The 17,341-nt window shown below is 39.1% G+C and overlaps 1 protein-coding gene across 1 annotated transcript; it reads right to left on the bottom strand.

The window, feature by feature from the left end:
- Window positions 1-682: 682 nt before the first annotated feature.
- On the bottom strand, window positions 683-17,029 carry LOC117248293 (ras-related protein ORAB-1-like). Its single transcript, XM_033613236.2, has 6 exons — window positions 16,650-17,029; window positions 11,904-11,976; window positions 9,394-9,489; window positions 6,504-6,599; window positions 4,167-4,298; window positions 683-1,948 (listed from the first exon to the last, which is right to left on the bottom strand). Exons 1-6 carry the CDS (start codon window positions 16,661-16,663, stop codon window positions 1,748-1,750), a joined length of 612 nt encoding a protein of 203 aa, XP_033469127.1. The 5' UTR covers window positions 16,664-17,029; the 3' UTR covers window positions 683-1,747.
- Between the last annotated feature and the right edge of the window lie 312 nt (window positions 17,030-17,341).

Consider the following 17,341-nt stretch of genomic DNA (forward strand, 5'->3'; position numbering starts at 1 on the left):
GTTCAAGCCTCAGCCTCTGCTCAAGGCAGGTTGTGTTGCTAAATTCCTGAATGTCTTCCAATTCTTCTGCTTGTTGCTCAGAATTGCCTAAAAATGCCCAGACGGACCCATCGCTGCGCAGCAGCTATAATTGGAATTGCAGTTGTTGTAATATATATACTTGTCCTTTAAATAATACGTAAGAAGTATCTCTTCTTGGCCACCATTTGACTATATGTACATTCCAAATGTAAGAATAATTGTAATCATGACAGGTTTCACTTCCACCAGCGTGTTCTCCGTAGACAGTTGAACACTGGGTGAATCATACTTGTGTCAAAGGTTTCAGAGAAGTCTGATCACATGGGTGTTAGTGTGTTTCTTTGGTGGCATGTTCCATGCAACATTTGAGATGTCATGTTTTAGAGAAGTGCTGGCTCAGATGCTTCCTCTCTCCTGACGTTAACGGACGCTCCGGTGATTCAGGCTGTTCTCTCTGTCAGTTATGTAGGCTGGAACTTGGTGGGATTTCCTGTGAAATCTGCTGACTTGCTTTAAGTAGAAACTGGGCCACACTCTTGCAGTTTATGATTGAGGTTAACTAGCTAATGAGTATGTCCACATACATGTGCCTAGTATGTCCACATACCTATAGAGCTCTGTCCTAACATTCTTATTCATACAGAGAACACTAGTCCCAGAGTTCCTTTCAAACTGAATTCAGTTGCCTTTATTATGAAAACAAGAGAACATTGTATTTTTATATATGCAATTCTGTACTGAGATTACACAGCAATTTGCAAACAGACCCTATGTAACTGGCAGTAGATATGCCAAATGAATGTAGAATAAATAATTCAAACAGGTTTTCTACACATCTCACCAAGAATTGCAGACAGGTCCTCCCATTTCATACAGTCTGGTCGTACAATATTTATTTTCAGTTTAAGTGTTACATGTTGAGCAACAAACTTACAGTTGTCTTCAGCCACAAATTTAATGCAGAGATAAAGAGTCAAGACTATCCCAAGAAGTAACTGAACACTACAGAACTGGCAATCAGATTTTATATATGTATGTACATAATCTTTATGTACATATACATATATTGTTGCACTGGACTTTAAGATGCTGGACAGTGAGACACTGCAGTGCAGAGGTTGGTGAGAAAAATAAAAAACACCTTCAAATGGGGACAGACTGAAAAGACAGACACACATGCTGATAGAAACAGCAAAAATAATCATTGAAGGAAAAAAAGAAACAGAACAGGTCCATACAAACAGAAACCTTAATGAAACTGATTAATTTACCAACCCCGCTGAAGGAATGCAGAGAAAAACACACACACACACACACACACACACACACACACACACACACACACACTTACTTCTCAGGAACCTGCCTTCAGAGGGCCAAATAAAAGAATAGTCTCTGAGAGGTCTGAAATCGGGGGTGATGGGGAGTCAGGGCCGGGTTGAATGATCACCTATCTGTAGAATTAGTCATCAATAACAGGACAGTATGACAAGAAGGATGCTTTATTTGTTTTTGGTAGTGCGGCTATACTATGTACAGTACAAATACAGGCAACTTCATCTTGTTCTCACATAGACATGTGAACCATGTCTCCCCTGTCCTGTCTACTTGTGGTGGGGGCTTTGCTGGGACACAGTGGAGTTGGAGGGGGATGGCGGCCAGGCTGATGGGCCTGCAGACGAGGAGGAGGGCAGGATGACGGGGCAAAGTGTAAGTGGTTTCTCTTTCAGCAGCATCCTCCTGATGAAGGCTTGACAGTGGTGCCGGGGGTCAGCTTCACGTTGGGCTTCTCCCCTCCTCCGGCTGTGGCCCCGGGGCCCATCCTCTTCTTGATTTCAGCAGCCATGGTCATGAAGGCCTGCTCCACATTGGTGGCATTCTTGGCGCTGGTTTCCAAAAAGGGAATGCCCAGAGAGTCTGCAAACTCCTGGACAAAATAGGGAAGAACAAAGCGCAGAAGTTCAGGCATTTTTTTGCCGTTCTGAGGTTCTTTTCACAAATTATTGTATTAGTGCAGAGCAAAATATCATGAAATGGTGAAAAAATAACATACTAAACATCACATGACTTAACAGGGATGAGAAAGAGCTGGCGTATGGGCCAATTTGATCTCAGTCAACACAATGTAGGACAAAGAGAAGCTTAATGTTAACCCTGTCAAATAATATTGTACTATAGTGTGGTGTTTTTTGTGCTGCTAAAACAGTCTATAATACTTTGAAAAAACTGAGCAGCAATTACTTAATGATAGAGGTAGGAGCTGGCTGTGACTCTTGGTCATTACGCCTGAGCAGTATCAAGTATTACAGGATACCAGGGTATTAACAAATCCAGACAGAAGGATTTTCAATACCATCACGATTAAAGACCATCATCTTTCTATTACCCTCATACTGAAGAGACTGTAATGAGGATGTTGCACATAGCACTGCGCACTAATACAGTCATAAACTGTATACCCCAGTGAAATTCCAGGAAGGTATGAAAAAATAGTTACCACCCAAGCCTACTGGTTAAACCTAGCCTTCCCTGAGAGGACTCCCTCTGGATCAGAGCTCTGATTTTACTGCCCGAGCCCAATTGGGCCAGATTCAAGCCTCGGGTCAGGTTCTCGCCAATTTACAGGTGTGTTGTTGTTTTTTTTTGTTTTTTTTTTAAATGAAACTGGCAGCTCCCCTATGTAAAAGGTAAAAGGCAGGAGTTTTAATGAACTGAATCAAGAGGGAATAGGGGAGAAAGAGGGGGGAAACTGTGACTGAGAGAGGGAAAGTGATGGAGCAATGGAACAAGTGGAGAACCAGGGAAGAGAGATAGATCGCGCACGCAAAAGGTTGAAAAAGAGAGATAGAAGGGATTCAAGGCAAATTGGTTTGCAGTATTTGCCTTTGCCTCCCCAGCAGTGGGAGAAATATGCATAACATGCAGTGAAGAGCGCTATTCATCATCTGCGTGCAGCATTGCCATGGACTGCCGTTCGCACTAGATGAGGGACACAGCCCATTGTGCTGAACCTGTCGTGCACGAGATGACAGACTATTGAAATAAGGCAGAGGAGAGGTAGAAGTTGTGCCAGGAAACACATCAGCCCTTAGTAGGGTTAGGAATCACCGGAGAATCCATGATCACAAAACAAAATTATTCAGATTTTAAACGTGCTACTATATGCTGAGTATTTAGATAAAATATATTGTGATTTATTACCTTTTTCAACTGTAAATTACGTCCACAAAGGAAAACTCTGTCAACATCTGTATTATCTAATAGGAATAAGTTTTCAGTCTGTTTATTTTACTTCAGCCATTTTATTTGCAGCAAAATATATGTAGTGGACTGAAAAAGCAATAGATGATATTCTTCTATTAGGCTACCCACAGTTTAATTTGTAATTGTAAAATTATAATTTCTATAATTCAAAAGTATCGTGATAGTTTGCTGTATTGATTTTTTCCCCCACTCCTAGCCCTTAGCTTGTAATAAATGTTTTAATATTTTGGACAAAACTGTGTAGGTTGATGTACAGTCAGGCTTGCTTTTTTGGGCCCAATCAGAGCTCTATTCCAGACCCTCAGCTGGGACTGGCCTATTTGACTTTCTTATTTTAAGAGAGAGGTTTCAAGAATAACACATTTTTTGGCTTACTTAAATAAGCCATCTTTCAATAATCTCCAACATGTTATACTAATGCAAAGACACCAACTCCCTTACCAGCAGGTATGATACAGTACAGAAAATAATCCACAACAAAAACTTTTAAATATGAAAATGTTCATATGCAACTGCTTCTGTGTGAGGGAGTAAATACTAAAGGATGTGCAACGAGCCAAAGTATTTGTATTTTATCCAAACTTAAGTGGAAATATGCACAGCAATCCTGTTTTGCTCTTTTAATTACACCTCATTTAGGATATTAAAGTGTTTATATTTGTGTTCTTAATATAAATTTATAATAATTATGAACACTTGATTGTAATATAAGACATGGCTGTGTTGTTGATGTGGTACATGTAAGGGATTGGGTGAATACCACAGTAAACAAATCAATTTTACAAATATTTCTGATGTAAAGATTTGTAAAAAATGTAATACTTGTGCTTTGCAGAATAACAGATTCAGCTCCACCTCTCATAAACACCCAGGTGCCTTACCTTTGCTGTTGTGTAATCCACCACCTTCTTTGTCGTCAGGTCACACTTGTTCCCAACCAATAGCTTGTTGACATTTTCACTGGCGTAGCGGTCAATCTCCTGTAGCCACTGTTTGACATTGTTGAAGGACTCCTGAGACAGGAAACGGTTAAACATTAGGACTGAGCTAAATCTGCCACAGGACATCAGCGGCTTTGACAGAGTCAAATGTAAGACTTTTTACACAATATGGATGTATTTTAAGACCAGTGTTCACTGTTGTTGGCCCTTTTTTGTCTGGAAGTCAGTTTGAAATATAGCTAGAACAGAAAACGACACATGAACGCAAATCAGAAACAGTACAGAATAATCAACTCTGAGCAGAGGTTATGGATCCATTCAACGGTGAAGAGCTTTCATTTTTACAGTTTGGGCAAACTTCAAACTTCCAATATGTAGACAAATTGTGTCGCCACTGTTTACCCTCAGCCGCTGTGTGAGGCACCAAAAATGCTTTATTTTGCCACTTCATTCAGTGGAGGTGGGTGGAGTTATGAGGTTTTGCTGACAGACTGAGGGTCCAATGGAGTTACAAGATTTAGTCATGAGCTCTTTTAAATACTTTTTATTGGTTAAATATTTGTAAAACTAACATAAAGATGTAAAAAATCACGGACGTGAACCAGCTCCTCTTGCTCCGCTGTCTCTGTGCTCGCAGCCATTTTCACACTGAGGCAGGTGCGATGATGTCATCGACGATAGGACGGTAGAGCGCAAATCTCTACCGTGGCCAAATTTATATCATTTCTACCGTCTACCGCATATACCGTGCAGCCCTACCCAGTTGTATGCCTCCGTGCACCAGTAAAGTTTCTCTTACAGTTTACATCCATATCTGTGAAAACATGAATGCTTCACACTCACTGTCTCCCGGACGGCACAGATGATCTATACAATTAGCAAAGCTTCAAGGTGGACACGCAAGATTAGTGACACCAACTCAGTATCTGACAAAATGTCTCTCTTTCTGTTCCTGAGATATGACATTCAATAATGGCCAGAAAAATGTTTTACGCAGAACATTATGATGTCACAGTGAAGTTGACCTTTGACCTTTTGGATATAAAATGTGATCACTTCATTTTTTTTATCCCACGAGAAACTTAGCATATGAATTCTTGAAATACAACCAAAAATATATTTTGTAACGTCACACTGACCTTGGCTTTTGACCACTGAAATCCTATCACTTCACTGTTGAGTACGAGTGAACATTTGTGCCAAATTTGCCAAATTTCCTTGTGGTCTTCTTGAGATATCATGTTAACAAGAATGAGATGAACAAGGTCACAGTGACCTTGACCTTTGGCCTATGACTACCAAAAACTTTTCGGTTCATCGATGAGTCCAGGTGGACATTGATGCCAAATTTGAAGAACTTCCCTTGAGGTGTTTTTGAGATATTGTGTTCCCAAGGATGGGACTGACGGACAACCCGAAAACATAATGCCTCTGTCCACGGCTATTGATGGCATAAAAAAAAAAAAAAAAAAAAAAAGATGAAATATGGAGATATAAGGCTTCTGCCCATCAGCGACAATATATTACATATTATATATTACATGTATGTCTGAACTGAAGTCCACAGCAGGTGTTGACATGCTCTTTTGTTCCATTTCCAAATTGTTGGCTCTGGATAACATTAACTGTACATCACTTTGTTTAAACTGAATCATCTCAAATGGTTTCAGGGGGAGTCTCTTCTAGTTCCACCACCACATATTAAACCAGCTCTTGAATGTAAAATTAAAAAAAGAACTTCTTCCTGGTTTGTAAGAGCTTCTTGTGGTAGAGAGTCAGAGTCAGTTGTTTTGGCACAAGGACCCAGTGGACACAATGAGCTTTCCCAGCTACCACGTGTCTGCATGTATGGACCAGATTTATTAAACATGGCAGACACCTTCAAGCAAAGTTAGCCAGGGTCTAGAAACTTCACTCCTTTATATTTAAACGCTATCAAATTACATCATGCTTTATAGATCTTGCAAAATTATATATATCATGTGTTATCAAACAACATCCAACTGCTGAATTATTCATTCTTGTGAAAACATAGAGCCTCAAGCCCAACCTTAGAAAGAGATTTGACCTAATACAGACCTGGCATCTCGTCATAATACGTCTTGTGCAGCAAAATTAGAATTCATTAGAAACTGACCAATAAGATTCTGTCTCACCATTGTAGGAAGTTCAACCATTAATGAACAAATGAAAATGTGCTTTTCAGGCAAAATCTTATATCCTAGTGCATGAATAAATAATTTTCAAAGGTATGAAATGGTGTGATGTCATACTAACCTGGTCCGTGACATCGTACACTACAATGATACCATGAGCACCTCTGTAGTAGCTGGATGTGATTGTACGAAACCTCTCCTGACCCGCCGTATCCCACTGTCAAAGGAGAAAGAAGAATACAGTTGATGGCTGGCTTTGACAGATGACACTGACAAAGACAAAAGCAACAACACACTTATAGCTTTTAATGGTCAAATGTGATACAATGTTATCACTGGGCCTGTGGCCTAATTTTGATTACTTGAGCTGACAGCAACCATTTCGCATAACCGTTATTTTCCAAAATAAAGGGAATTTAAATCCAGTGTTACAACACAACAAATAGAAAGTCAAGTGTTTCCATCAACTGATTTGAGGTTAATAAAGTGTCTTATTGAGCACAAGGTTCCAATATCAGGAAAATAAACACAGAATAACAGAGCTTGGCTGTCTACATCTTACTACTGTTGGGCAGGTTCTTCTGTTTCAGCTTGAATAAGACCGTATTTGGTAGCTCTTTAAAACAGCATAATGACAAAGAGGAGTCAATAATGGCTCCCTCGTACAGTGGAGAGTCTCTCCTACAGGTGTGCCCCGTAAAGCGTTACATAAGTAACATTTCACAGGGTATGTGGTAAAAGACAGCATTTGTGTAAAAAGAAAAACGTCAGAGCTGAGCTGCTGCTGATAGAAGTCATTGACCAGCAAAACAAATTCACAAGAGACAAAACACAAGTATTTGGCGTTGCGTCTACATAGCGTTTATTGTTGTATTTTGTTTTTCTCAATTGTTCCCCATGAGGAGAGAGCACATGTAGCTGCATGCTGCTGCATACAGAAAAAGCTTTTCTTTTCTTTCTTTTTTCAGAGCTCTCCGCCTTTTTTGTTTGGCCACTCTGAGTACTTCTTGTTGAAAAGCTCTGAACTTTTCAGAAAGGTGCTGGTGACTGGTCACTGCCCCTTCTTTAGCTAGGCTACTGTCTACTATCACAACAAAGACAGAAAAGCTTATTTTTGGGAGTAGATCTGCTACATATTTTGTTGTGCAAATCTGCATTGTAGAATGACAATGAAATGGTAATTGAAAATCTTGGAAACGTATTCTCAAAAAGGCTGTAAATATTCTACATTTTTCTCCTGGTCAACAAATTTCATATTTTAAGCCAAATGACAATAATTGTATCTACTAACAAGTGTGTGTGTGTGTGTGTGTGTGTGTGTGTGTGTGTGAAAGGTTGATATATTGCGTCAATGTCAAGGATGCGTTCCCCTTTTGGGCACAGAATTCCGCTGTAACATAAGAAGCTATTGCAACTGCTGTTTGATCAATTAAAAGACACAAATTGATTTAACCACCACTACAACTAAAAAAACTGTTACAAGGTAATTTCAATTCAGCGCCTGTCGTTTTCAGTGAGTTTGGCACTTGCCCCCATATCAAGGAGCATAGTAAGGCTCCTGCAATAACTGTTCTGTTAAACTACATCATCAGTAATGTTGGTCCATTGTAGCTAAATGTGTACACCAATAGCATTGCTAATATTGTCTTAGCATTAAGAAAATGGAACCATAAGGGGCTAACATTAACATTAATGGTAACGCTAAATGATTAGTCCCAGAGCCTATTGTCAGTAACCTTATACAGTGGAATTTGTAATAACAAGAACACTAGCTAACCTTACACTCAAAAAAATGTTAACGCCAAACTAGGGATGCATGATAATATCGGCACTTCATGGATATGGGCAGATATTAACTTTAAAATGAACTATTGGAATCACCCAACATACTGATAATATTGGTGCGTAATTGGTACAGGCCAATATTGGCTTTAAAATGAAGTGGCCAACACGCTTTTCCTTATTTTGCACAATCAATGAATAATACCTACATTGGATAGTATTGTAGTTCATGTCTCCATCTGCTAGTGGGCAATCATGATACGAGTATGCATGCATAATATGATGTTAATTCCACGACAGAAGACACTTCGTGATTACCAAAATTAGGTGGGGGAAAAAATTGGATATATCAATATTGGTATTGGTTATCAGTCAAATGAGTTGTTACATATCGGCATATCGAATATCGGCTAAAAATCCAATATCATGCAAACGTTACATCCAAATTATGATGGCTAGTGTTCTAAAATTACTTATTTTGGATTCCAAACAGTGATTTTTGCGAAAAGGTGACACATTTGCACCCCTGATAATCAGACATGTCTCGAAAACAAATGTTTGTTTGAAGAGAAACAACAAGAAATAAGCATATAAATGTGTTGAAATTCTAATCCAAACACACTTCATATTGCTTTGACATCATAGGATTTATGGTTTTCTATCCCTAAAAAAAGGCATGGCCTTGACGTTTTTGCAAAATACCTTTATTTGCCATTCTGATCTAAAGAGCTCCATCGTCGATAAAAACGATCAAAAACACATGAGTGAGCAACACTGTTGCACTAGGTGACATGTTCCTTCATTACCTTAAACACACACTTAGGTTTATTTTGACTCGACCCCTAATGCACTTTCCTGCTCCACCAAACACTCTCTACAGAAACAAATGTGTATTAATCTGCCACTGAAAAAAGATCCCAACAAATACACAATTTCCTCCTGTTTGAGTAACATTTCAGTAGGAATCAATGGGCTTGGGTTGAGGGCCACAGAAGAGGTAGAGAAGTAAAAAGTATTGAGAGGCAGACCAACATGTGGTTGCTTTGGGTCTTCAATGGGCTTTGTTGACAATAAAAAAAATAGAATAATGGCAGACTTATCCTTTAATTTATCCAGCTATACAGATGTGTGATGGAGAAAAAGTTCTCCTGTCCTGAAAAACTGACTTTCTGAGGGATCCATGATAAATGAAGTATGTTAATATGAAAGTGAAGTAGTATGTTACTTACAATCTGAAGTTTAATGGTCTTTCCATCTAGTTCTATGGTTCGTATTTTGAAGTCCACACCAATAGTGCTAATGTAACTTTCTGTGTATGTGTCATCCTGCAAAGAGAAAGAGTCAAGAGTTAGATGGCTCACACATCCTATTCACTTCCTGCTTAACTATTTACACACACACACATACACACAATCAGTAGCCAAGGTCAGGGCTCTGTGATAACTTTTTGTTCCAAAGGAATACACAAAGAAATTTAGGAGCACAGTGAAAAATGTACAAGTAACAGAGTTTATTAACAAACAATATATTACATACATATTTATACGTGCTTGCATGTGTGCGCATGCTCCTTCTACTTGTGCGCAATTATAATGTAGGCGAAGGCCTTAATATATTGATAAGCATTAAGGCCCTATAAAAACTGTTTTAATATTTTCCAGATTCCGTTTTATTTTTCTGAAATTCCATGTTCTTTGTTTTACTTTTTCTGACTAATGTGTTTCATGATTTTCACACATTTTGTCTTCAAAAAGTCTGTATAATCATGAGGTGGATGAATTCGGTAAGAAAACAAACAAATTTTAAAGAATTTGATGTAACACTTGTTCTTAAATCAAAGAAAGTAATGAAACATTCCATCCTTTTGTAAAATAAGGTGCTTGCCATCTGAGCTTCATATTGCTCTGCTCTCAATTTAGGTGTTAGTTGAATTCCTCCCTTTTATGGATGATGTAGCTTCTCAAAGAGTCTCTCCCACATGACTGCATGGTCCAACAATAACGTTCATTGTCAGGATTTGGTTTTGCGGCAACCAAACATCAGAGAATAAAAGTAATTTCCCACACAAGTTAGTGAGATTTCTTAATTTATAAAAGGACACACACATTTTATAATTCCTGGGAATATATGTATAATTCCTCCCATATGTGAACATGACTTTTCTTTTTTTTTCTATTTAAAATAAGTTAAATCTCATTTCATTTAGGTTTTTTTTTTTTGTGCAACTACTGGAGCACTCCATAATCATTTAATGTGAGTACTCGAATATAGAAATTACTTACAATGCCCATCGCAATATTGAGCCACTTCAATGCATTTACAGTTTAGAATAAACGGGTACTTCAAGTTTAGCGCCAACTAGTTTGACCACAGAGATGCGGGTGGTGGCTAGCTTGATGCAGAAACATCAGATGGTGCCTTTGGCTCACCAAGAAGCACAGGGGGACAAACCAGCTGCCACTGAAGTTGGAGACAAAACAAGCAAAATCAAGTCTCCAAGTAGAGCAGATGTACATAGCTCGAAAAGCAACGTCTGGATGAAATACATATTTATATATTTATATAAATATATATATATATATATATATATATAATTTTTTTTTTTTTTTTTTAATTTTACCAGCCTTGGTGTGTGTAGAGGAGCTGAGCTCTGTTCTCGGTGAAACACCAACCCGTAAATGATGCCCAAATACAGTGCACAGTTTTTTTATTTTTATAAATGGCATTCGCATTTTGGCAAATTCCATGATATTCTGCATTTTACTTACACCATTCTGTTTGCATTTTCAGCATTGTGGAAAGCAGAAGGCCCTACAAACCTTGTTAAAACACTGAAACTGATTTTTTGAAAATATATGTACACCTTAAAAACAGCTTTTAAAACAATGACACAGCTTTTTAAAAACACCTAAGTGTTGAAACACAGCTTTTAAAATTAAGTGTTGCAAGAGCATTAAGGGGGAGAGGGGGTTACTGTAGGTTGTAAACTTAGCTTGCACACTGTGCTTGTAAATGATTTTTCCGGTTCACACATATCTGTTTTTATGGCTAAATGCGAGTAAAATACGTGCACTGTAGAACCCTGAAGGCAGGGCTGTGCGAAATGGAGAAAATTGGAAATCCTGATATTTTTGACCAAATACTTCAATACTGATATTGTGATGGTATTGTACGGTTGACTATTGGTGCTTTCCCAAATTATTTGCACAATGAGATTTTTCCTAAACGATTACCAGTAATGTGGATATGATGACTATGTGGGTAAAGAACAGCTAGAACAATCTGGTTAGCTCAGAAAATTACATCACTGTGATGCAGCCTTTAAAACCAGGACAAGACATTACTTAGGATATTACTATAACCAATATCTCAGACCAAATCTAGTCTCGTGTGACGATATCAATATAATATTTATATGTCGCCAAGCCCTAACTGAAGGTGTTGGTACAGTGAAGGTTTCAATACAAACTGGGAGAGTGAATGAATGAAGTCAACTGCTTAAGTCTGCACATGTAAAGCATCACATCCTGTTCACAATAACGCAGTTTCTTACTGAGTTAATGAGAAACCCAGTTAAGTTAGTTATGATGTTGTTGTCCAACTGAAGACAGCTTTAAACAGTCTGCATGAAATGACCACACAGTTAAGACTGAAATGCTGTAAGACTGAATGCTGAACTGTTTTAAGGGAAACTGGGTTAATACAAAGATACTGTATGCTCTATTTTGGAGAAACTTACTGCAAACCGGAGAAGAAGGCAAGACTTTCCAACACCAGAGTCACCAATCAGGAGCAGCTTGAATAAATAGTCACTGTGAGGGAAAGGTAAAAAAAGAAAAGTTTAGTTAAAGGATATTCATAAATTGTTTACCAAGAAAGTGGGTTATAGATGACCCATTACATATAAATGGGTTTGGAAGTAAAGCCCTGGGAACACACGTCTGATTCAAGATCTCACACTGCTCATTCTTGGCAGTGATGCGTCATGTACTACTTAAACCTTCTAGTTCTTTGATTTAATGATTTCAGTAAGATGATGCAAGACAATCACCAATGATTAGATTAAACTATGCTCATCAGCATGAGTGTCATTACATCATTTGAAAGCGTGCCTGAAAGGTCTGCATTTTACAAGAAAAGGAAACACTCAGGACAATGAATCCTGCTGAGCTCAGGCATATTTTCCGAAGGCAACGCAGGAAGCCGCGTGATCATGTGAGTGGACATCGAAGCCAACTGAAAGGACCAGGGACAACAGATTAGAGACACATGTTGTTATCTCTTGTCTCCAGTCTGATCTTTGTTTATTGAGCCTATGTTACAGCTCAATAGTTCATTTTACTATACTATTGAACAACAACTTCACCTGGATTTTAACCCTTGAATTTCATTACTGCTTATCGAATCCTAAACAATTACAAACTGGCGCTCTTTCTGGACTAGCACCAAGTGATACATTTAGTTTTTGTTTGTCTAGGCACTAAGGAAAGTTTCATTAGATTTCCAAGCACACAAGTCTGGGTAAGGCCGTGCCCCATGAACCGCAGGTTTTCTTCTCTGCCCAGATCACTCACACCTGTTTGCTGTCAGCCCAACCACTCACTCTCACTCTCACTCTCACTCTCACTCTCGAACTCATATGTTGTTTTAGGATTGATATATCATCAGTGAAGTAAGCAAGCATGCCTGCGTCTATCCTTGTGTGGTGCACTCCACTCACATACCCGAGACTGTGAGACAGACACACTCTGGGCAACCCAGGCAAAGAAGCCCATTAGTACAATGAATGAAAAAAGAATGGACAGATTATTATTGAATCATATTTAGGGATGCACAACAATATTGGCACGTCATCGGTATTGAAAATTCACAACACGTGACAAAATGAAAAGACGCATTTCTTCCTCTGCCTCTCTCCACTAGGGTTACCTATCTGGCTGTCACCACTCCCTCCTTGTCTTGAATTTGGCACTGCAGCTGCATGAAGGAGCCTCTCTGTCTCCACATTCTGTGTGCCATTCACATCCTCCTCCTCTTCATCATCATCCACTTGAATATTACTATCTGACCTGCTGAACGTGACCTATCAGAGTTATGAAATGATTCTGTGCACCCCGTTCCTCTGTCTTATCACAGCTGTGTTCCACCGCCACATTTTCTTCACCAAGCCTTGGTCAAACAGCTCTCTTAAGGCTTCTGACAGATGCGAAAAATGCAGAAAATTGAACCTGTTCAAGGCAAAGGCCTTTAGTTTGCACAATGAATGAATATTTCCTCCATTGAAAAGCATTCTATTTCATGACTCAATCTGCTGGTGGGCCATCACGATCAGAGTATGCATACATAATATGATGTTCATTCTACTACAGAGGACACTTGATGATCGCTAAAATTAAGTGGGGAAAAAGTGGATATAAATCGATATCGGTATGGGTTATCAGTCAAATGAGATGTTACATATCGGCATATCGGCTTTTGGCAAAAGATCCAATATTGTGCATCCCTGATCATATTATTCAACAACAGCAACCAAATCAAACTGTATGACATTAATTTACAGGTTTGATAAACTGCATGAAGTGACTTGTGAATATTAATTGTGTTTTAAAAAATAAATATTTTTCTGTTAAATAAACACATCACCTTCTTTGACCCCGTCCCTAAAAGATCTGAAATCAAGAATCCTTATGCCCGGTTCAAACATGCTAGACTTTCTGTTGGAAGGACAAGAGGTGTTCCAGATGTGGCTTCAGTTGTCGTTAACTATGACACACGATGAAACAATGAATCATTGCATACAACACTGATTGCCGTTCATGATCCATGCCGACACCGTACGTTGCCGTGTCGGGCTATAATCGGGCTGATATCGTGTAGTGTGAGCCAGGCATTAGGATCAGAATCGATAAGCAGAATCAGAATCCTTAAAATCCAAACGATACCCCACCCTAAATATAACACTGCCTATTGGTTTGGCATGCTCTTGACAGCATTTGGACTGTAATTTTGTCTTTTCATTTGGACAGAAATTCATTTTTAAACAGTGTCTGGGTGGATGGGATTCATTTATTTTTTGAGGGAGAATGAAGAAGGAAAAACCCTGTTTTCAAAAATACTCATGTAGGCCTACATGTGGACTAGGCCATAAAGTATTTTCAGTGTAGTTTGCTGTGGGATGTGACTGATGCTCAGATTTCATTAACAAAAAGCATTGTTAAGGCATAGGACAACTTGCGTACTAAAGGCAGGGCATTCTACTATTACACTGAGATTATCCAGCTCAATGACCACCTTCACACTGTCATGCAACAAGGTGGGTCTCCACAGTCTGCGGCCACCATTCAAGTCTAAACTACACCCTGCATCACTAACAATTACGCACTTGTATAAAATTAGGCAATATTATGATAATCCTTCACTTCCCTAGAACACAGGCAGCAATATCAAAGTGTGCAGCTATACACATTTCAAATAGACTGCTTAGCCTGTCTAATCTTTGGTTTGTCACTGACCCACTAATGTTCCGCCATTTTTCTGTTTCTTCCTTTTCCTACTGATTCTCTGCAGCACCACACTCCCAAAAAGTCAAAGCAGAGATCCACTGCCCTGGTAAAATAATAAATAGATCTCTTTTCTTTCAATTTCAAGGACTTCTCCTGCATGTAACATCCCCAGGTGTGAAACCCCAAGTAAGGCCATGGACTGCCTGAGTTGTAGCAGAGGAAAATAGGCTACTTCTTGGTTTAAGAAAGATGCTGCTGTCCTGGTCACAAATAAATCCCTGCAAAGAAACTTGGTATGTCTTATTCATATGCAGCCTAATGCTTAAAAAGCAGGTGAGATATTGGTAACAACTCAAAACTAACAGTCTATGTATTGTAGTAAAAGCAGCACTTAGCAGTGAACCTACTAATACTGCACCAATAGTAGAGGAAAAGCAATATTTTACAACTTAATTCTGACACATTAGCTGAGCATGTTAGTCTGAGTATTATCAAGTCTCCCAGGAGTGTCCCAGTTCCTCCATCTCAATGTAATAAAGTTTAGTAAATCCCTCTTCATTAAGCCTTGCTGTGGACAATGCTCGGCTGACCTTTCACCACTCAACACAACACCACGATGACCAAAAACAAGACTTTGAAAAAATCTGGGGGCTAAACTAGGCAAAGAGTCAACTGTGCTACCTTGCTAGTTACAACAGGTTTCTCTGAACTAAAAACCTGCCAATTCCACCATTAATCTCCTAACTCTCGCCTATTCACTGTGGTATCCATTTCAAACAGAAAAGTTGAAAAGAAATTCCTGCAGGGCCTGTAAGAGATTTATTTTTCATTTAAATGAGAAGTTTTGTATTCAACATACTGAATTTTACTCTAAACCAAAATTTGGTCTAAATATGCCTCCTTTTTTAGTTGTGATTCTGATTAGACCTTGCCTTGGAGTATCTAAGAAGGTGAATCATGAATACATGATTAGGCAGTCCGCAGAATAAAATGGGGATTGAATACCACTACTTAGAATAATAACAAGATAAAAGGATTACACAGTAACAGCTTGCCAAACAAGGAAAACTACTCCAAAAATTCTACAGTCCACTCATGTCTACACGTATTAATGTAAAACCAAAGACAGCTGAAGTAACTGATTGCTCAAGGCTGCTGTGGTGAAATAGAGGGCTTGTCATATAGCATGTGACCTACACATGACTGAGACGTTGCTTCAGCATTACTAGACCATATGACTGACAACTGAGTCATGCTCAACACCAGGTACAGCGTAAACCCAATTAACTGGACGTAAACAACAGATGACTGCCGCTACAGTATATGGTTGCTAATAGCAGCAAGGAAATAAGTAGGCTATTACAATGACACGCAGACTGAAGTATAACCATCAGCAACTTATGACGTTTCTCAAAAATGTAATCAAGGAAACCCTCATTGTCGAGTCGTTTTCATGATGATTTTGTGAGTTCAATTAGCTGATCCTAGCTATGTGATGTCATCGGTTATAGTGTTGCGTTGAGATATCAAAACGAAAACAACTATTAGCGCAAAGACAGAGGGATTCGCGGTACAGTTACCGATAGCAGTCAAAATTCTTCAATGCGCCTTTGACCTGTATTTTACATCAATGTTACATCTCAGCGTGAAACGCAGCGAATTGAAACCAGTCACTAAAGCTACTGCCGCTGGCCCAACAGCTGGCTATCAAATGTTGACAAGCATATAAGGAGCACTTTGTTTGTTCTCAGTTACTGATCGCCTATTACGTGTTAACACCAACATTTTGCTGATAATCCCTGGGAAATGTTCACAGTATCCCAGACACACACAGGTGAACATTAAGACTATTGTCAGCTGATGTTAGCCGCTAACTTACTTGATTTCAAGTTATTTGTAAACGCTAACTTACTTGTTAGCATATAGATACCATTAGCTAGCTAGCCAGAATGTAACTCAGCATTCTTAAGTGCGATACTTACTATTCGGGATTCATTGTTGACTCGTTCTATAGTGTATCCCCCCTCGTGAAACGTCTCCCTTTGCTTGTCTGTAGATAAACAGCAGTGTTTAGTGATGAAAACGGGAGCGGTGGCTAGCTTACACTACTCCCAAAGCCACGACCGGCTAGCTGTTTCTCTGTAGAAATCCAAAATGGCTGCAACTCCAACCAGGAAACAGCTAACATTAGCCAGCTGGTTAGCCAAGTCAAGAATAACACAAAATACGCGACTTAGTTTTTCGGATACCCTGTCTTTGAAATCAGACTGTTAAAGCGAATAAACAGGAGATGCGTGTGGATATCTGGATTACCCTCTCACTGAGTGAATGTCGTTACCGCAACAACGACCTGTCAAGCCCGGAGAGGGATTACGTCATTTAGTGAAACGTGGCAAAGAGGAGTCAGCTCGTGCCCCGTGTCAAACTACACATTATACACAACTTCCGGACAAAAATTTCAACATAAACCTCACCGACGTGTATTTTGTAGGCTCTACATTATGATTCTGCTCAACATTGATGGCAAAAGCATTATTTCCGATAATATCCCTAGCTTGACACTCATCAGGCCTCAGCTGGTTAGTTCCCCATTCAGTTCCACGGTGCAGTTTGGTTTCCTGTTCATTCCATCCCACACTGACATTTTCAGTGACCCTCAGTCCCCAACACTGTT

This window comes from Epinephelus lanceolatus, chromosome 17 (genome assembly GCF_041903045.1).
Source record: "Epinephelus lanceolatus isolate andai-2023 chromosome 17, ASM4190304v1, whole genome shotgun sequence".
Lineage (NCBI taxonomy): Eukaryota > Metazoa > Chordata > Actinopteri > Perciformes > Serranidae > Epinephelus > Epinephelus lanceolatus.

Excerpts from the sequence above, each read along its gene's own strand:
- LOC117248293 (XM_033613236.2), bottom strand. Across the intron at positions 6,600-9,393 it reads AGACCATTAAACTTCAGATT|TGGGATACGGCGGGTCAGGA; the intron begins GTAAGTAACATA and ends CTCCTTTGACAG. Across the intron at positions 4,299-6,503 it reads TGTACGATGTCACGGACCAG|GAGTCCTTCAACAATGTCAA; the intron begins GTTAGTATGACA and ends TTCCTGTCTCAG.